Source organism: Eurosta solidaginis, chromosome 3 (genome assembly GCF_040869045.1).
Source record: "Eurosta solidaginis isolate ZX-2024a chromosome 3, ASM4086904v1, whole genome shotgun sequence".
NCBI classification, from domain to species: Eukaryota; Metazoa; Arthropoda; class Insecta; order Diptera; family Tephritidae; genus Eurosta; species Eurosta solidaginis.
The window spans coordinates 277,358,941-277,381,106 of NC_090321.1; the positions used below are offsets into that span (position 1 = coordinate 277,358,941).

At 37.8% G+C, this 22,166-nt stretch overlaps 1 protein-coding gene across 3 annotated transcripts in view; it reads right to left on the reverse strand.

Annotated features, from left to right (window-relative positions):
- The window catches only part of stw (straw), a 309,777-nt gene that overhangs the window by 16,385 nt on the left and 271,226 nt on the right, over window positions 1-22,166 (reverse strand). For all 3 annotated transcript variants that reach the window (XM_067776618.1, XM_067776621.1, XM_067776619.1), the window contains exon 6: window positions 10,720-10,904. In XM_067776618.1, the coding sequence (XP_067632719.1) occupies window positions 10,720-10,904 (185 nt within the window). The remainder of the gene's footprint in view (window positions 1-10,719; window positions 10,905-22,166) is intronic.

Genomic DNA, 22,166 nt, shown 5'->3' on the forward strand with positions numbered 1-22,166 from the left:
TATTTACAATTTGTGCCGTTTTCCCATTGTTAAAATGTTTGTAGGGTTTATCAAAATGGGTTGTTTTTTGTACAAAAATTCATATCAAATCGTAAAGTATTTTTAATTTTGTTAAATTGTGTCCGAAATATTTATTTGCGATTTCAGATATGAAGTTACATATATTGGAGATATTTTACAAGGCATTGCAGTTTTTGTTGGGGGTTGTTGATTGATTCGTCGATTCAATGGATCGTTGCAAAGAAAAAAATTTATAAAAAAAGTTAATTAGAAAACGTTTAAAATAAAAATTAAGTACAAAATTTACAAATATACATTTATTTACATAAATTTTATAAATATAGATATATATACATATGTACACCTGTATTAAAAGGAAAACCAATATCTCAAATAACTTTTAATTAAAAACCCAACCATTAACATTATTCTACCATCGAGCTGTCAAATTATCAATAATCGAAACTGAGTTATTATTAGAAAACCAGAAACTGTATTATTTATTATCAAACATCCACTGCAATAAATGGGATCATAAAAGATTATATCGGAAACGAAATACTCTTAGAACCCATGACTCAAAACGGAAAACAAATTTCGATTGATTTTGTTAATTTCTTTTTCAAACAAATAAGAAAAAGATTAAACTGTGAAGCTTAAGTCTTTTTTAAGGGTTATAGCTTGATAAATAGTACTTCCCAGTTAATTTTTACTTTACGATTTTTATTTTATTTTGTACAACCTATAATATAAATTTATGCCGTACAAAAACTTTATCGATGTTATCTTTGGCGGTTTCACCATGAACGCTGAGAATATAGTCTTGTTTACTTAGAGTTAGAAGGTTCTTAATTCGACCAGGTCTAAGCTAGGAGGGGTGATCTTGCACAACATATCTTGGAATCATTCTAGACAGTAAGTTGTCGTGGAAGCTCAACGTGGAGGAGAGCGTAAAGAAGGCCTCGGCGATATCTTATGTATCTAAAAGAATGCTAGGGTGTACGGCGGCTATCGCCATTTCTCTCTTATTATGAATTTACAGCGATTGGAAAGCTTATCCTATACAACGGAGTGGTGGACAGTCACACAAAAAGGAAGCAATCTCAAAAAATTAGAGGGGTTATGCAGTCTAGCAATGCATTATGAGAGCCCTGAAGACGACCCCAAACTACAGCACTGTTTGCCATCCTCCACATTCCACCTGTGAACCTGGTGACCAAAAACACAGCGCTAACACCAGCAACCATGTTACGTACCTCGGGGCAGCTTAAGAGCAGACCATCGGCCATGTAGTTTTGCGCCATAATAAAAGGACGAACAGACGACTTGATTCAGTATCGGCGCTTCAAAGGACCTCTTAAAGCCGCAATAGAGGTGGATGGTTAGCGCACTTATATACCGAAGGCTACAAAGTAGTGGAAGGAGTAGGGTCTCCGGTATATTGTGCGGATCTGGAAATAAACAGATCCTACAAGCTACCAGATTAATGTAGCAGTTTTCAAGGCCGATGTAGTAGCTTAAACTGCAGCTGCGTCAACAGCAATTAAGGCAATCATCTCGCATAGCACAGCATCTTAAAGTGTGATAGAGTGTTGGCGATCCCTGGAAAGAATTGGGATAGGGGAAGCATACATATATATTGGGTTCCAGGGCATTAGCGAATAGATGTGAGCAAAAAAGCAGATGAGCTAGCTAGAGCACATCCCTGGGATGTCAGCTGCGTTGGCTCCACACTTTGTTGTGATCATTTTCTTGTACGCCTATGTTCTTAGGTGTCGTATTTCGTCATAATGCTTGCAGAGATGACTTCTCGAAGTTTTCTGGGTACTCAGCAGAAACTGTTTGTTCAGCATTTCATTTCTCTTCCTTATGGGCAGTACATCTAGCCGAAGATGTGTAAATGGGGTTTTGGGGATATAAGAAGACAACCCGTGGCAGTTCTGAGAGTGGTGTTTTGACAGGCCTGTAGTTTCTTCGGCACCCATATCGGGGATGCGTAGCATGCGAGCGGCCGGCCAATTGCTATATTTCTGGAAATGGGCGTTTCTTTATCTCTAACCCAAGTGCAGCCGGCAAGAGTTTTGAGGATTTTAGTACGTCTCTAGATTACAGCTACAATAGCGGATGGGCGCTTGCCAAAATTAAGATCCTGATCGAACGTCACACCCAGTATCTATGGCTATAACACAGTCGGTAGTGTAACGTCATTGATGTTGATGTCCAATATGGTCGATATTTGTTTGTGTATGCTGTAAATAGGGTCGCCGATGATTTGGTCGGTGACAATGTCAGATTTCGAAAGGGTAGTTCTTGGCAGTGGTATTCTATATCGGTGAGTACAGAATGTAAGCTTAAGTGTAGTCACTACAGTATGGCGTAATGTGTCAACAATGTACTTATGTGGTAGAGTTGATCGTTTGCGCTTGCGATATCTGGAATATAAAGCGACTTTTACTTCGTGCGTTTGAGAAAATTCATAGGCTATATACAAAAGGTTTTCGATTGGTTGTTTTTTGATGACAGGACACTTGAAGGGATCTGTGGGGAATCATTTTGTAATACTCTTGTATTGGTTTGGGATCTTCTCGGAATACCTCTGGTATCATGCAGTAACAAATTACATACATTTTCGTAATGACTACTGTTTATGAAAATTTGGGATATCTAAGGGGCAATATTCCTTCCGAGCTATTTCGCGATTTTTCAAAACCGTTTTGTGCTTACTTTAGAAATATATAGGGACCATACGTAGGTATATCTAAAATTTTGGGAGTATTTGGTAAGCATCTCTGACTTATTTTCGAGCTTATATGGTCACTTTTTCAGAATTATCTCGGGGTTAATTGTATACCATGAGGATTATTCGGGGTCCGTTTTTTGCCTGCGCTACGATGGGGCGTAACATCTTTAAAACGTAGGAATGTACATTTAATTTCGCTACTTAATATACATTTTTCGTTGTTAGGATTGCGTACAATATCAGAAACATATTTAAAGCCCCTACAAGCTATGACATAGTAATTCATAGTGTGTTAAAGCTTCATGGTGCTTTAACATTATTATTTCTTTTTACACTCTGCTTGTAAGCAACACTGCCATAATTGCACGATTTGATCTCTTAAAATTTTTTCAATTAGTTTATTCTACATACATACATATATAGTTTACCTTTCTTCTAATATTTGTTTAAATAAATATTATTGAATTTATACTTTGCAACTCACGTTTTTTGTTTGTGCTTGTAAACACAAATTGGTGCGTGATTTTATGCATTTACAGTGTGAGAGCGAACGCGGTTGGTAGCAAATAAATATGTACATATATTTTGGAAGGGGCGGATGCTGGCAAAACTTAGTCACAAAATCACCAAACATTGGTGGCTGTGCACGGTGGGGTATCTCATCAATTTAGCTGGCCAAATGTTGATTTTTCAAAATATTCCAATTTTTTTTTTTTTAATATACTCCCCTTTTGTAAGAGACTGTCGTGAAAACCAGTTTTTTTTAGTTATCGTGATACAGTTTTATATTCTCTGATAATTATGTTTTGTGTTCTAGCAACCGTATTCTAAACATTTATAATAAATAGCTAGATTTACTCGTCTTCAGTTGTACACAATGATGCAGGAATATAATGACAAAATTTTTGGCGAAAAGTTAGAATATGTGCATAATTACATATTGTTACTGAACTATAATAATTCTGAGGAGGAAGAAATTTTTCATCAGATTACATTCTTAAAGTAGTGGATATACTCAGATATATTTACAACAAGGTGAGGTGCAACCCTACTTAAAAATGTATTTATTGGAAAGCGGGAGTGAAATACTTTTCCTTTGATAGCCTTATTGGCATATCTCAAGTAATTTTTTTAACTTGAAAAAGGTGGCAACCTTTTGAAAACATACTCAGTGGCAACACCTAGGTGAAAAGTCTTAAAATGTAATATTATATGGATGTACCAAATTTGATTCATATCAAAGAAATATAAAAAATAAGTTGGGGTGGCAACGCTAAGTGGCAACCCTACTTAAAAATGTCAATAGAAATGCGGAGTAAAATACCTTTCGTTTGATACCCATTTCACATATCTCATGTAATGTCAAAAAATGACCTCGGATTCATCCGAAGCCTGCGCGGAACACCGTGAACTTACTGTCCAAGATTTCCTTTCACAACAATAAAGTGAGACAACCGCTTTTTGAACAGAAATAACTGTTGTTTTAATTTTGGCCAGCTGGATTGATCAAAAACCCCACCGTGTGGTGGTGCAAAAAAAATAATTTTGACTTACCAGTCGAACGGCTGTTATGCGCTTTTAACAATGACACTGAAATGTGAGTGTTTTTGCTTATTACTATTTCAGAAGTTTTTATTTTAATGATTTTTGTGCAATTTTTCATACCATTTTTAAAAAAAAAATTTTATTGTACTTGCGCTCCCTGTAGGGAAAATCTTTGGTTCAAAACTATTGCGCTTCTAGTGTATTCCGAAGCACTACTACTTCGTCCTATATCTCTTTTACATGCTTTCAACTGGCGCAATTACGCCGTGGCGCTGTCTTCGACAGAGAAAATTGTCCCCGCTGCATTACAATCTCTCTAGTTCCGAGCTAGATAAAATTTGGCATTTTAGAACTAGTTGCTTTATTGGCACTTTTTCGATAGTTCTAAACTAGTGTCAAAATCTATAGCTTAAATCTATTTATTTTCTTGCTACTATTTCGTTGGCTCCGAACCGGACCAGAATTCTACATATTGCCTCTTGTACGATTTTATCTGCTTTCTCATTATTTTTGAGCTAGTGTGAGAGAGGGTGAGGGGGTGCATATTCATAGTCAAACCTCCTTAAAGCCGGTAGCAGTTTTTTCGTTGGTGACTTATTTCTCAAATTGTATGCTAAATATAAAAATTCAAACTACCTATTTTATAATTAGAGAAAATCTAGCTACTAACAAACTAGTACTTATTTGGCATTTAAGATCTAGTTCCGAACCAGAATTTGTGGAACTAGTAACTGACTTCCCTTCAGGGCTTTTACACGCTTAGTGTACCGTACCCATTTGGCATAATTTTAAGAAATCGAAAAAAAAGTTTTTCTTATTTTTTTTTTTTATATATTATTACTTTATAACTTCATGCTTTTTTTACTAACTTTATTAACTTAACTGTTTATATAACTAATTGATCGACATTAATCATTACATGCAAGTCTGCACTTTTTATACTGCTTTGTATGTATGTATGTATGCATGTTTGCTGCCAAATTCAATTATTTGCAAGTAATCACGAAATTATTATTGATTAATTGAGTTATCATTCCTCTTAGTTCTGATTTAGCCATTCATTGCAATTGAACCTTAATCACAACGTATAATTGTGTAAATAATTTTCCAATAATTTAGACTGCAATAATTGCCTGAGTTTACAAGGGCACTGCCAATTCAAATAGCAATTTTACATTAAGAAAATTTATATTTATGAAAATATAAGTTTTGTTTGTGTGAGGCAAACTTGTTCATTTTCGCAGGATATGTTCAGAGTGCTTTCGGAAAGTTGCTAGTAGACGGCGCTATTCCTGATCAGTTTTTTTTTTGTAACGCTAAGTATGAAAGTTTAGTTTCTCATGCTCAATGTGATTGCTTGTCGAGCTCGGCATCCAAAGTTCTCTGAACATAGCAATTTCATGTGGTCCTTGGTCAGGGCATTGGCTATTAATAGTCTTCCTGGGAAAAGATATACGAAATTGGAGTGAAAGCTTGAGGCTCTATAAAGTTTGAGAAAAGTAGGCAGCTTCAATTCCTCAGAAATGTCACACAGCCTGTTAAAAATGACCAAAATTTGCTATATCTCCTAATTTTGCGTTTGCGAATCCTCTGAGATTGCAGTAACTCTTCAACTCCCCCTTGAGAACGTAGCTTTTTAAATCTAAGTAGAGTATAACATAGTATTTTTCGATAAGGATAAAGTCAATAGCGAGCCTGCGTTATTTTAGATGAAAATTACCACTTAGGTCCTTATATTGGCTGGTATCCTGAAATTCTTATAAAATACCTGTTCTAAATATATCAAAAGGTATTCAGAAGTTATACTAGATAATAAGTTGTCGTGGAAACTTTATTTCAGGAGAGAGCGAAGAAGTCTCCGCGGCACTATATTTGTGCAGGAGGATGCTAGGATGCACGTGGTGCCTATCACCCAAACTCTCTTATTGGGTATTTACTGCAATTTCCAAACTTTACTGTGGGGTCCTTTCTTGGTGGACAAAAAAGGACGTATACCAAAAAACTTGAGGTGGTACGTAGATTATCAATGATTAGCGTAACAGGATCCCTAAAACTACCGCTACAGGAGCATTAAATGCCATTCAACATATCCCGCCTGCAGACCTAATGGCCAAAAATATCGCATAAGCATCTGCTATGCAATAAGGCTTAAGGCATCGGGGCAGCTTGAGTACAGGCCGTATGGCCATAGCAGTATAGCGACAGCTAATATCGGTAAACGGAATTTATGGTCGCGTTTCGAGTGCCCGAGCTTCGAAAGAGATCTGGCGGCCACAATTGAGCAGGAGGGTTGGTGCTAGGGTGCAGAAATGGCAAAATATACTAAAAATATCTATACTGATGGTTGTAAATATACGGAAGGGATCGGGTCTGATGTTACTGTGCCGAATCAAGAAATATGTAGATCCTTCAGGATGCCAGATTACTGCAGTATCTTTCAGGCGGAAAGTATAGATGTGAAGAAAGCAGCAGAAATTCTGGAGCATGCGAGCTTAAGCTGACGCTGCGGCAATCTATTATCAAGCGGCGATAAAGGCGATAGTTTCACACAGAACTTCATCAAGAAATGTTCTGGAATGTAAAGAAGCATTGAAAAAACCTCGATCAGGCCGGAGAATACATCTACACTGGCTTCCCGGTCATAAAGGGATATAAGGTAACGAAAAGGCTTATGAGTTGGCAAGAGAAGTTGCAGCACTCGCTGAATCGACGGTAGATGTCCCAATCTGTTTGGGATAAATTAAAAGGAGATATCAGTTGTATCTGATCCATCAAGCAGGGAAGGCGTGGACAGAAGCGTGGGGCTACACAATTTCTAAGATCAAATTCTACGAGATTATTCTCAAAAAGTGGCTCATATCTCTGAAGAGAGAAGACTTGAGGCACACGATGGCATACTAACTGAACAGTGCCTTCTGGCGTCACATGCTTATGAGTTAGGCCTCGTGAGTAGCGTCAGACGAAAGAAGTGCGAGCTGCAGAAAGAAACGGTTGGGCATGTTCTGCGTTCATGTCTTGCGCTCGGTAGATGAAAGTTTCGGCTATTAGGGGCAGCAGAGTTGCCAGATATCGAGGCAGCAATTAAGCCAGGTTCTAGAAAATTTATAGTATTTGCCAAGAGGACGCAGTTATTTCATAACATAAGTCCGCGCACCTGATTAGGGTTCTTACCTTTTGTCGTCAAACAGATTCTGGTAACACTAGAGTCTATATGAGGTCTTTACTGGCCAGTTCATCCTAACCTAATTTGATCTGATTTCTGTGGACATAAAACTTTGTATTGATACGTGACACGGTATGCTAAAATAGCGGAACTCGATTCTCTTTTTGGGAAGCTGAAACTATCTCAGTAAGAGTGGCCCAAATGCTTAATCTTGAAGGTCTTGGAAACATACTCTTAGGTACAACATACTTTTTAACCCACCCCAATATTCATAAATTGAATATGAGTAATACATGAAATATGTTTTCAAATATTGTCCTTGCAATTGTAGGGTAGGCAATCAATGCCGCTTACAGTAATTCAAATATGAATCAAAAACAAATTATAATTCAACAATCAGTCTTTGCAATCTCGTATTTTACTATCAAAAGGCTCACTTACACCCAGCCGTACATATATGTGTATTAGGGCGCGTCGATTTAAAACGCGCTCATTGCTCTGTGATAATCGTATTCTAGGGATCAAAATAAGAAACTTTGCCGAAGGAACCATACCTCTAAAACGAATTCTGATGCCCCTTTGGGTCGAACTTTTGGGTAGGGGCAATTTCAATTATACCTGCTGTGTCTTGTGGTGGGTTAAAAAAAACAACACAAGAAATTTTACTATCTGCAATTGTGTCACAGTGATACCTTCATTTTTTAAAACGGTTGAGTAAAAAACCCACACAACTATGTTTACGACATGCAAATGCATCACAGTGATGGCTTGGTTTTAAAAGGGGGTTGTAAAAACGCTAATTTCTAATAATTTTTTTAATTTTCTTTTCTATTACTAAGTTAAATTCATTTTTTCATTTAGATATGTTCTGACTAAATAAATTTCTAAAGAGAAAAATAAACTCCAAAAAGAAAAAAACATAGGCATTTCAAAGTGGGATTTTTCAAAATTTGCCCCTACGACCCAACGGGGGGGGGGGGGGGGACATCAGAATTCGTTTTAGAGGTATGGTTCCTTCGGCAGAGTTTCTTATTTTGATCCCTAGAATATGATTTTCACAGAGCAATGGGTGATTTTTTTACCTCCCCACAAATCGACCCGGCCTAATGTGTATGTATGTGGCCAAGCATATTTGTTGTATTAATCGATGGTAACGCAGTACTGACCATTGACTGAACTCATTTTAAATTTGCAATTCAGCATGATGACAATAAAAATCCTATGCCTACATTTGCGAGCGTAAAATTAGAAATGAAAATGATTTGGAAACTGTAATTATTTTGTTAATTTTGAAATAAAATTTAATAAATTGTGTAGAGTAAACTATGTAAACAAATTGCGAGAACGTCTTCGAAAAATGGAAATTATTTTGAATTAGCAAGATGACAATCATTTTGTAAAAATCCTACTTGCGAGTAAAAAAAGCACCGGAAATGGTTTGCAAATGGAAATTTTTTTTGTTACTTTAAAAAATACTAAATAAGTTGTATAACGAAAGCACAATAGATCTAAATAAAGGTCGCAGTGCATTGAGGCCTAAGAGTAATAGTCAGAGGTCGGTATCGTACGCAAATGCATATTTTTGTTTGAGGTCGTAGAGACGCCAGAAGCAATTTACAAAGTCATTATGTGCCAGAAGGATAAATTTATCCCTAAATGTATTTGACATATTTGCATATTTGGATATTTTTACATATTTCCATATTTGGTGCATAATTTTTGCATATTAATATTTAGTGTACATCGATCTCAATGGCAACCATTTTGACTTCGCTATTAACTTTGTAAACTATAACAGATATCCGAACTAGTTCCTACATAATCACGGAAAAGTTTCGAAATCAATACAGAACGATACCAAATTTCCAACTGACCCTAAATGTAGGCAACATTCTGAAAATACCCTATATGAATCTCGAAGACCATAAAATAGTGCTGAAAACCTTTTGAAAATGGTCACAAAATCGTTAAGTAATAGTCTCTTCATTTTACAGAAATAATTTCGCAAATAGTCTTCGTCATAGACTTACATTTGCATGTTTTACAGGTATTTAGCACTCACAAACTTTGACGAACATTAATTTTACACCTCGCCTCTTTTATTGTTAACAAATGTAATTCAAAATTCTAACCTGTTGGGAAAACGCAAATACAATTTTTTTTTCATACAACTCCATTACAACGCCATTAAAAAAATCGAATTAAAAGAACTCTGGCGCGTTCATCTTTGCCCTAGAAGTATTCTATGCATGTGAGCACAATTTCACCAGTCGACTCTTGTGAGGTATCGTAAAATTTCAAAAAAACTTAAATTTTGAATTACATCTTTTGACAATAAAACGGGCGATATTTTACATATTCAATTTGCTTAGAAATCCGAGCTCTGGTAATAAAGTATAACAAAAACTATCTAACAAAATTTCGAAACCGTCTCCGAAAAAAACGTTAAAATTCGAAAAGTTTTTCAAATATTTCATTATTTTTTTAACATGCTGGGGCCAAATCATGTTCTGTGAAGTGACTTGTGAACACGAATTTTCATACCTTTGAAGAAATTTTTGTATGTTTTTTTTTTCATTTTATCACTTCACAGAACGTGAATTGGCTCCCAGGTGTGTAGTCTAGTTCACTTTAGTCTAACAAAGTACAAAATTGTCGTCGCTCAAAATTTATTTTGATATTTGAAAATTTTTTCAAGGGTGTTTTAAATTTTCTGCCACATAAAGTGTAAACTATTTTATTTTTCATCTTTTCGGTGAAATTTCAGATAAAATTTCGGAAATGTTACTTTCATTTTAGTTTTTGTTTTAAAAAAGTTTTCAAAATTGGCTCACATAATTTTCGTTATACCCTCTATTTAAGTTTTTTTTTTTTAAATTAACAAAATAAAAAAAAGACGAAAATAGCTGCTCAACTCGCAAATAATTTTTGCTGCTACTTTTCTGCACGAAGGTGTAGCTTTACCCACACACATATACATATCGGCATTACATACACTACGTCATGCTGCACCATTTTTCCATAAGCACAAAAACATCAAAGTATTTACTCTGACTGCTGACAATGGGAACAAAGATATGCAAATAAATATGCATTTCGTTAAAGGCTTTGCCCTGAATGACCATTATGTTCATGAAATACATACCATTGTTGTTGTATTCAGTCATTTATGATTTTTTTGTGTTTTTGTTTTGCATTTTTGTTTTTCTCCTTCAAGTTTTTTTGTTGGTACTAGATTTTTAATAATATGTTACATAAACCATTTACTTACCACACCCTGTGGTATGCCGACATCGTAGGTTGGTGGCGCTGATGTTGGCTGATATGGACCACGCGCATAACGTAATATACCCAACTGTTGAGCACGACGAATGCCACATTCACCCAAACCGCGCACTTGTATCCAATAAGCGCCGACAGGTTGATTGGCATTGATAATGAAGTCATAGCGTTCGCCTGCAATATAAAATAAAGAATTTAGGTGAGCCAAAGGTTTGTGTGAGTAAGAAAATTTAAAAATTTGATTAAATTCAAAATTTAATATTAGATAGTAAAATTGGAGCAGACAATCGAAAACAAATACCTAAATAAACAAGGATAAAAGAAATAGTTTTGAAGTGAAACAATAGCTATTTGAAGTCGTTAAGTACTTGAACACAATAAAATTAATTGCTTTTTTCCATTGATTTAAACTTGATTGCTTTTTTTGCACTTCACACTTCACCTTATTAACCGCTACAGTTCATTATTCTTTTCTGTATTTTTTATTGATCAAGCAACTATATTAGCTCTGATTTAGTAAGTCCATAACAAATGTGAATTTTTAATTGTTACAAATTAACAGTTGTTTAGGTGCATTTTTTTCTATTTTAATAACTACTACGTTCATTTCAAAATGCATATTTTTGTGGTGACTCGTGGTGCCAAAGTGTCTCAATATTGAGTAATGACTAACTTATTTAGCATGAATGAAAAATTAATTTACGGCTAAACTTGTGTGAAATAAAAATTCGAATGAAACTGTAAATATAAATAATTTTAATTTAATATGATAAATTTAATGGCGTTATAAACTTTTTCTCTATCAAGCACGGACAGGTTTGCTTTTTTTACAACGAACCTTTTAATGTCAGAATGTTACCGTGGCCATGTCGGAAAATAGCTGTTAAACATCAATTTAAAATTCTAGTTGTGAAATTTTAGCACAGAAATCTCTTCAACAAAGCAATAGCTGCTTCAAGACAAAAGAAGGGGTGATTACCAAGTACTCGTGTAGTTCGATGTGTAAACATACAGGTTTAGTTAACTTTTTAACTCACGAGTTACCCTGGCATGAAGGGTTAAGCTCATACATTTTTATACCCAGCTGTACTTGTACACAGGGTATTATAACTTTGATTAGATAACGGTTGGTTGTGCAGGAATAAAGGAATTGAGATAGATATAGACTTCGATATATCAAAATCATCAGAATCGAAAAAAAATTTGATTGAGTCATGTCCGTCCGTCTGTCCGCTAACACTATAATTTGAGTAAATATTGAAATATCTTCACCAAATTTGGTATACCAGCTTATCTGGACTCAGAATATATTGGTATTGAAAATGAGCGAAATCGAATGATAACCACGCCCACTTTTTATATACATAACATTTTGGAAAACAGAAAAAACCTGATTATTTAAAAAATAATACACCTAGAATGTTGAAATTTGACGTGTGAACTGATATTGAGACTCTTGATAAAAATTTGAAAAAAGTTTTTAAAATAGGAGTGGCACCGCCTACTTGTGATGAAATCAATTTTACAAATATTATTAATCATAAATCAAAAATCTTTAAACCTATCGAAACAAAATTCGGCTGCCTTTACTATAAGGAATGCTTTGAAGAAAGATTTACGAAATCGGTTAAGAACCACGCCCACTTTTATATAAAAGATTTTTAAAAGGGCCGTGGACGAATAAAATAAGCTACTCTTTGCAAAAAAAGAGCTTTATATCAATGGTATTTGATTTCCCAAGTGGATTTACAACAATAAATAGGAAGAACTTCAAATTTAAAAAAATGAACGTGGCACCGCCCCTTTTATAACTAAGCAATTTTCTATGATTCGGGAGCCATACAAAATAAAAAAATAAATGTAAGGCGCGATAACCTCCGAAGAGATCTAAGGCCGAGCTTTTCTTCCAATTTGCGTCGTGCTCCTCTTGATTTACCCTACAGATTGGCCGGACGGGACCTACATGTTTTATGCCGACTCAGAACGGCATGTGCTAGGCAGATGAGTTTTCACTGAGAGCTTTTCATGGCAGAAATACACCCGGAGCGCTTGCCAAACACTGCCGAGGGGCAGTTGCTTTGGGGTGTGAACCCAGAGCATACGGTGTGGTAGGCGGAGTACGCTACCATCACACCACGGTGGCCGGGAGCCATAACTCGAACAAAAATTTGTTCAGAATAGAACCATATGTATGTGTATTATTGCGCAGCTTTGTAACACTATTAAGCACACAAAACAAACAACAACAGCATTTCAAGTGTACAGCTGGGTATGTAATGTTCGGTTTCACCAGAACTTAGACTTCGTTACTTCTTTTAAGTAACTCTGAGCTATAAAAATAACTTGCCGTTTTGCAAGAAGGCCTTATGTTTTGAGTTATCTATAGTTCGTCCAGAAGTTGATGTTAAACCACTACAGAGGCAACTTTAAAAGAAACAAATAATTTCGGGCTTTCTAAAAAAAGTGTCGTGTCTGTAACAATCGGTACCGACAAGTTATTATTTCAATATCTGCTAATTATTGACTGCGAATTATTATCATTGAGTTATCAGTTTTTTATAAGCCTGTTAACCCTTTCTGGTCTCTTATCGGCTTGTTGCAGCCTGGTTATCGATATGAATGCCCACCATTTTCTAGTGAAATTTCGTTGGTATCTGTTTCATAACTAACCCAAGAGTCGTCGATAAAAAACTGATAACACACCGGTAATAAGATGGTAACACTCAATATCAAATAAAAAACGTGTCCATAGCAAATTGGCCACCACTTGAAAGCTTGTCGGTAACAAATCGATGATTTTTTGATAACGTATCGATTACAATTCTATAAGCAATCAAAAAATCCTCGATAACAAGTCGATATATTTTTGGCACCATATCGATAGCTTACTCGTAACAAATTGATAATATTTTGATAACATATCTCAATAAATTTTCGCTGAATAATTAATAACTTTTCGATAATGACTCGATCACTTTACGATAACATAACTCGTCTAAAAAAATAAGTAAGACATCGAAAACCTTTGATAACACTTTGATTAAAAATTGATAGCTCGTCTAAACCTCGTCGACATGACATCTAAAACAAAGCGATAACAAAGTATCAACACTAGCGTGCGACAATGTCACGAGCTTGCGGTGGCTGGAGGAAGAGGTTCCAAACATCCAAAGGCAAGGCATGAACGCGCAGTTTGAGGTGGTGGATAAAGAGCAAATCCCCACGGTACCAAAAGTTAAGGTATGGATACCATGCGTGATGAAGTCGGAGGATACACTGCGACTTCTGCAGAATCAGAATCCGAACATACCGACACTGGAAGGTATTACTATATCTCGGCCTACCGAGGAAGGTCAGTTCTACATCTTCCAAATAAACAAGCAGGCGGAGGATATTTTGTACACGCAGCCTGGCAAAACGTCCTGTGGCACTGGAAAAATTTACATGCGACTCAGGAAAAGAAGTCCCGAGGATAAAAATTCTAACACGCTAGAGGTGGGCGAAGTCGAAGAGGACCTCAAAAGCCTAAGGGGAAAAAGACAGGTGGAGGTCCCCGACGTCACCACGAAGGTGATAGAAGAGGACCCACCGCCAAATGGTGCTGTAACTCGCACAGAGGAACACCCGGCACAACAGTTACGAGAGGCTGAAGGGGGCCTCGAATACTCTAAACCAAAAGGGCAAGAGGAGGACGACGACGTCAGGATGAAGGTGCTGGAGGGGGACAAACAGCCCAATGGTATTGCGAGTCCTACAGTTAAACCTCCAACACAGTAAAGTGGCGTCGAGCGAACTCCTCATAACACTTGAGGAGGGTTCGTTTGAAGTGGCGCTGATCCAGGAGCCGTGGTTCTCATCGGGAGGAAAGGTTTCTGGAATTAGCGCGCGCGTGCTTGGCGTTTACTACGCGCAAACGGTAGGACGGGTGCGAGCTGTAGTAATAGCAAGGAAACAGCTGCATTCATATATGCTGCCTAATTACATCACTGAGGACCTCGCAGCGGTGGTCGTTGAGCAAAAGAATAAGCAGGCATTTATTCTGGCGTCCTGCTACATGGCCCATGCTGCGGAGGTTCCACCGATGGATTGCAAAAGGCTAGTACAGGAGGAAGGGCGCAAAGGGCGGTTGGTCATAGGCGCAGATGCAAATGCGCACCACAATGCGTGAGGAGGAGCAGATACGAACGAGAGAGGCGAATCTCTGTTTTGTTACATCCTGCAAACCAATTTGCAGATAGCCAACAGGGGAAATGTCCCTACATACATTGGTCCAACATCCAGAAATGTTATGGATATTACATTGAGCTGCGAGCGTGATATATCAAGGTATGATTTGATAGTTCTTGATAGACGATCCTTCTCCGACCATGCGTATATCAGCTTCAGCATCCCCCTAAACAGGGTAGAGAAGGGAGGAACCTTTAGAAACCCTAGGTCAACAAACTGGACTAAATTCCAGAAACAGGTAGAAACGAAACTGGGACAACCCAAAGAGGTTGCCAATGTGCAAGAACTGGAGGAGTCTAATGAATTCCTAAAAAAGACGCTTTTGACTGCATATAACAAAGTTTGCCCTCTATGAAGATACAGAGGAAAAGCAAAGCCGCCATGGTGGAGCAATGAGCTGAGTCTTCTAAGAAGACAGGTAAAAGAAATGTTTAAGCTAGCAAAGACCACGGAAAGCGAAGCGTGTCGGGACGAGTACAGGGATCTACTGAGGATCTACAAGTGTGAAATTTCTAAAGCGAAAAGAATCTCATGGAAAAGTTACTGTACGGACATAGAGTGCTCCAGCGAAACAGCACGGTTGAGAAAAGTCCTAGCAAGGGGAAATATAGTCCAGGGACTAATAAAGAAAAGAACGGGGAATGCTCACGTAATAGAGAGGAATCCCTTGAGGTGCTTCTCGACACACATTTCCCATCGGGAGACGGTTTAGAAGAGCCGGCAGACATCACTCACACTTCGATCACGGAGCGGGTAGTGCCGGGCTTGGTGACCGATACCAAGATCGAATGGGCAGTGAAAACGTTTTCTAAGTTTAAATCGCCGAGCCCAGACGGTATATTCGCGGCCATGCTACAAGTTTCAAGTATGGCGGTCGTGGAATGGCTTAAAATAATATTCGACGGGTGCATAAGGCTGAATCATGTACCGCACTCTTGGAGAACTGCTCGTGTAGTTTTCCTACCAAAGGTGGAGAAGATCGGTCACGTGTATCCCAAAGACTATAGACCCATTAATTTAACATCATTTCTGCTCAAAACCTTTGAGAGGCTGATAGATGTGTACATAAAGTCCAACGTGGATGAAAAGCTGCTCTCCACAACACAACTTGCGTACACCAAAGGCATGTCGGTAGACACCGCATTGCATAGGGTGGTAATAAGCATAGAGAAATCCCTGGAATAAAAGGAGTATGCTCTAGGAGTCTTCTTGGACATTGCCGGGGCTTTCAATAATGTTTCTAAATGGGCGATTATGGATGGTCTTAATTAAATTAAAGTACATCCCGCCTTAATCAGATGGATCGGCTGCATGTTAAATTGCAGGAAGATTACATCACAATGGGGATTGTACGAGGCCACGAAATCAGTGGACACGGGCACGCCGCAGGGAGTGCTGTGGACGCTGGCCATCAACCAACTGCTCAGGCGATTCGATGAGGGACCCGTAAAATTTACGGCTTACGCAGACAACATTGCAATTGTCATAAGTGGAAAATGCCTTCCAACGATTGGACCAGGCCTAGCTAGGAGGGGTGACCTTACAGGAGAAATCTTGCACAAAATATCTAGGAATCATCCTAGACAGTAAGCTGTCATGGAATCTCAACGTGGAGGAGAGAGTGAAGAAAGCCTCAACGGCACTCTATGCACGTAAAAGAATGCTGGGATGTACGTGGTGCTTATCGACCTCTCTTTCTCATTGGGTTTTTACAGGGATTGTAAGCCCTAGTCTATACTATGGAGTTCTTGTTTGGTGGAAAGCCACACAAAAAACAACATACCTCAAAAAATTAGAGGGGGGTATGCAGACTATCGATGCTTAGCATTACGGGAGCCCTGAAAACAACCACGACAGCTGCACTGTATGCCATTCTGCGCATTCCACCTGTAGACCTGGTAGCAAAGAACATAGCATTAATAACCGCAACCAGGCTCGGTGCCTCGGGGCAGCTTGAGCGCTGACCATATGGCCATAGTAGTATAGCGTCATCAGTCACAAGACGAACAGACTACCTGATTTCCTATCTGCGCTTCGAAGGAGATCTTAGGGCCACAATAGAGGTGGACGGTTGGCGCAAGTGTGATAAAATGGCGGACGAGGTTTACATGTGTACACAGATGGTTCCAAAGTAGTGGAAGGAGTAGGGTCTGCGGTATACTGTGCTGATCCGGAAATAAGCAGATCCTACAGGCTGCCGGATTACTGTAGCGTTTTCCAAGTGGAAATATTAGCCGTAACCAAAGCAGTAGAAACCCTTGAAGAAAATAGCTCAAGCTGCAATCGTGTTAACTTTTATATTGACAGTCAATCAGCAATTAAGGCAATAATCTCGCACAGCACAGCATCTAAATGCGTGTTAGAGTGTAAGCAGTCTCTGGAGAGAATCGGGACAGGGAGAAGCATACATATATATTGGGTTCCAGAGTATATGGGAATAGACGGGAATGAAAAACCGGACGAAGCTTGCTCCGTAGACGTCCCAATTAGACTGGGCGAGATTAAGCGAAGGAGAGAGGTGCACATGATCGAACAAGCGGGAAAGGCGTGGGTTCAAGCGCGGGGTGTCGAAGACTATGTGTAGGTCGTACAACCTTAGACTAACAAAGTTGCTTCTATCATTAAAAAGAGAGGACTGCGGACTCATGACGGGTATTATGACTGGACACTGCCTTCTGACGTCACATGCCTTTAAATTAGGCTTGGTCAGTGATAGCAGATGTAGGAAGTGCGGGTTGGAGGAGGAAACGATCGAGCACATTCTGTGCTCGTGCCCTGCACTTGCCAGGTTAAGACTACAGCTATTAGGAGTGATACAGCTGTCAGATCTAGAAGCAGCAAGTGGCTTAAGTCCTAGGAAGCTCCTAATATTTGCCAAGAGGATGGAGTTATTTTATAACATAGGTCCTGGTTTTGATAGGGTTCTTCAGTTTGATCCTTTAAACAAACTTCTGGTAATACTACGGACTCAATCAGTCTATATGAGGTCCTCATGGACCAGCCAGTTCAACCTAACCTAGCCATCAGCACTTCCATAACAAGTTACTTTTCTTTTTTTCCTTTCCTTTATAAGCCTTGCCTCTACTGGTTCATATTCTTTACATTTACTTCTCTTGTCTTGTCGCTCCATCATGTTGTTGATACATAGCTTCGGCCAGTGTCAGTACGCCAGAAGGTCGCATTTTTCCTCCGGAAACTTGCGTAACAAAAAGGTAGATATCGAAAAGTGCTGTGGGCTATAAAATATTTCGAACCGTAAAAATTGACGCAAATTGATAGGGTGATACTAGCGATGTTGTAAGCAGCTAGCAACAAATTAATCGCCGACTATCATAGCATCTTTTCAAAATGCCTTGCATATGGTAATGCACCAAAAGCGAGGAGAAGTGTACGGCTGGTCCCCATTCCTAATTAGGGCAAACTAAACCACTCATTTGCTAAGGAATACAGGCCAACAAGAATTGAGGAGAGGAAAATAAACTGGTTGGAGTCATCGCGAAATCTCTAAGCTACAAAAGCTACACCCTGGTAGGCTTTTCTCGAAATTGATGATACCTTCAATAACGTTGAAATTAAGGAGCACTTGAAGGACATGGATCCCAAGTTCCTATAATTCCTTGGATTGAGCATGTATTCAGAATATAATACCTGAGACAGCACTGAGTAAGGCGAGTTTGTCTTGCGTGGCGCAATTCTTGATTCCAAATTAAAGTGGAAAAGGTGGAAAAACGAAGCTCCAACAACATATTATTCCTGCAAAAGAAACTTTGGGGGTGGGGGGGGGGGGGGGGGGGGTGGCTGATGACTGTCACCGTATGCCACCCATGACTTAAAAATGTATGGAAAAGAAAGTGCAAAAGTTAACATTTCTGGGGCATTATAACCTTTAACTTTGTCTATACTAACTAGGTGCCTTACATGGACTATAAACATAAGTATTTTCTGATGGAAGAAGGAGCTGTGGGCCCAGGGTGGGGACATCACAAATCTACATAAGCATCTCAAAAATAGGAAAGTGAACTGTGCTCTACCCGATATATATGTGATTTAAGACATCAATAAGATGGAGGTCTATGCTATAAACAGAACAACAGATATGATTCTCCAGGGCAGTTCAGTCTCAGAAACCATTGCAGTGATCTTTATTCACACCCAGGCTGTCTTAAACGCATTTTAATCTATCTAGATGAAAGCAGATGTTATGCGGTGGTGTCGAGCCTCGCTGGCGCCCATAGGGTAACTCAAGGTTTCCCTCAGAGAATTAACAAGTTTACAACTAAACTCAATAACTTCCTAAAAAATTATTTGGTGTAAAAAGTTAATAACGGATATAATGTGAACAAATTAAGAGCATCTATCCAAGTGAGCCAAAGTGAGGAAAACAGTTTACTAGATGTGAACCTTTTTTGAAAAAAGCTAGTGTCCCAACAAATCCTACTACTTGTTAGTATGTGAAATACGTCTGCTTTAATAATCGCTTTCTTCTATAAAAATGTAAGCCTCTAATCATTCACTGAAGCATTAAATCAAAAGACTTAAGTAACGAACTTGATATACTTATCACATAAAGCAGAGGTCAAACAGTAATCTATTAACCAGAATTTCGTTAAAACAATTAACAGTACAAATTTCGTAGAGCAGTGCATGAGACCCGAGTAACCAAAGATTTGATAAAGGGTTCTGAGGTCTTTACTAAGTTGGCATATTATTGAATTTCTAGGAAAGTAACAGAAATCGATAACTTTGCTTCAGATAATTAACAATACAATGCTGCGGCAGGTTCTTATTTGAATGTCAATATGTTTTAAAAGCTATTAATTGTGAGATAATACAAGTATTAAAGCAGCCATAATAATTACCTCTGCTACTCATAGCAATCTAAAGCCAATTTTTATCAAATTAGGTAAGTAGTGCAAGCAACTGCCATACAATTTTATTGCTTCATTATCCCTAACTACTACTTAAAACACAAAATTTGCCTTCGGTGCACATTAATCGAACAATAATTACTGCATTGGTTACTGAAGAAAAATATATATGTGACTTTGTGAAGCAGATTTAAATAATAATTAATTTTTGGCGCCATTGATTATGAGGAGTTTGGAATTGATAAGAAAATGAGCTTGTTGTGATAAGTACCTTCAGCAGACTTGGAATGGATCATAATTGTAGAAATGCCTACTGGCGACTTATGAAAAGATTAATATATCTACTAGAACTTAGTTTCAATTAAGTAAAGTGTGAGGTACAGTAGTTTAAAAATTGAAAATTATATTTGTAATTGAATGTTATACACAAATCCAAAACGAATCCAAATAAAAAAATATATTTTTTATTTTCTAATTCTTTGAATTGGCTGATATAAATTTGATGTGTGATTTATGTAAAGATGGGCTTTAAATCAAAAAGGATTTAGATTCACGGAATCCTGCTAATACATTTATTTATATTTAATTGGATGACATTCTACTTCCAAGATTTTTAAGCACATTGTCGATATGCTATCATAATAGTAATCCTAAAGTTTGAAACAGGCCCGTGTTGTAGCCGTAGCGTGCTCCGCCTACCACACCGAAGTTCCTGGATTCACACACCGGACAAAGAAACATCAAAGTTTTTGAAACAAGTCTTTACAATTGGAAGACAATTTTTCTCAGCGGGGTCGCCCCTCGGCAGTGATTTGGCAAGCACCCCTAGAGTACTTCTGCCATGAAAGGCTTCTCAGTGAAAACTTATCTGGCTTGAAGATGCTGTTCAGATTCGGCACAAAACTAGTAGGCCCCGATTTGTCCGTCTATTGTAATGTTTTCGCGTTTCACTTAACTTAATCTTAAACCTACCCGATGTACGAAGGAGCGCAACTCTTCATCTATCCAAAACTCCTTATTTTAAGTTAAGGCGAGGCTAGATCAGGTGCATGTAAAATGCTTAGCTGCACATCCTTCTCAATACAGGAAAAGCATACTGAGTTATCTTGTACCCCACAATATGTCAACAATTCTGTCCGATAAATGATAGCAGAAACCTGACTACATCCACCGGTGCTTCCTAGGTGTACTTTAACGTAATATATACAAAATTGCTGGCCGAGGAGAGAAGTGCAAGATTAAGTTGTGGAATGACGGTTAAGAACCCACTGTCGCTGTTGGCCTTCTTTGAATGAACACCAACGACTCTCTGTGTCATGATTTCGAGCCATACATCAGGACAGGTGAAATGAGCTATTTGTAGAGCGTGATTTTTATTCATCAAGAGGGCTCTTCTCTTCTAAATTGCCTATTCAGTCAAAAGTAGCACTTGTTGGCAAAAATTATCACCACAGTTCTGGCAGCAACGCTATTTTACTTTTAACTTGTAAGGTAGGATGTAAATATATTTGATTGCCCGTAAAGCGCAGAAACTAATTTTGGGACCACCCTTAAAGAAGCCTCTAGACAACTCTCTTCCTATGTAGAAATAATTCCATTGATCGCTTAACCCCCGCTTCGAAGGCCTTACTACCGCGGTAAATAATGTGAATATCTGAGCCAAAAGTAAGAAAACCAAACTTGTGTATGATTGTGTATGTATTTATTTTATTAACCTTTATACTGAACTTACTCGCCCACATATTCATGTGGGGGTGCGCATTTTATATGCTACTTCCTGTCGGCAGATCTATGAAAATCAATGCCTGCGAAACAATCATAACTAGGTGTATATCTGCAACTTACACCCTGACTAATGTTTTAAGCGCCAATGTTTCATACTAAATCCAACTCAATACAAATATTGCACCCAAATACTAAAAGCTCCGTTCTTAGCTGACTAATTCATTTTATTTTTATTTGTTCAATTTTGTACGAGTGCGCCAAAGCTTAACGCAGCGGGAGCGTGTATTTATGTATTTTAAAGTCTTTGGCGCGAATTTGTTCATAAATAATGCAGTTTTTATTTTACTTGTAACTTAGTAATTTATGTTTTTGTAACAAGGTGTGTGTGAGAGTTTCTTGTGTTTTAATTTACAGATGCAGTGAAATAAGTGTAATTTTATTTATGTACATAAATACACATATATATTTTTAAATTAATATGTATAGCGAACATATTTGTTAAAAGCAATGCTTTATGGCTTTTGTTTGCGCTAACTTTTGCTTTCATTTTATTTGGGGCTCCTTGTGATTTTATTTTTGTTGGTTGTTTCTTTTTTTATTACTAGACATTATATTA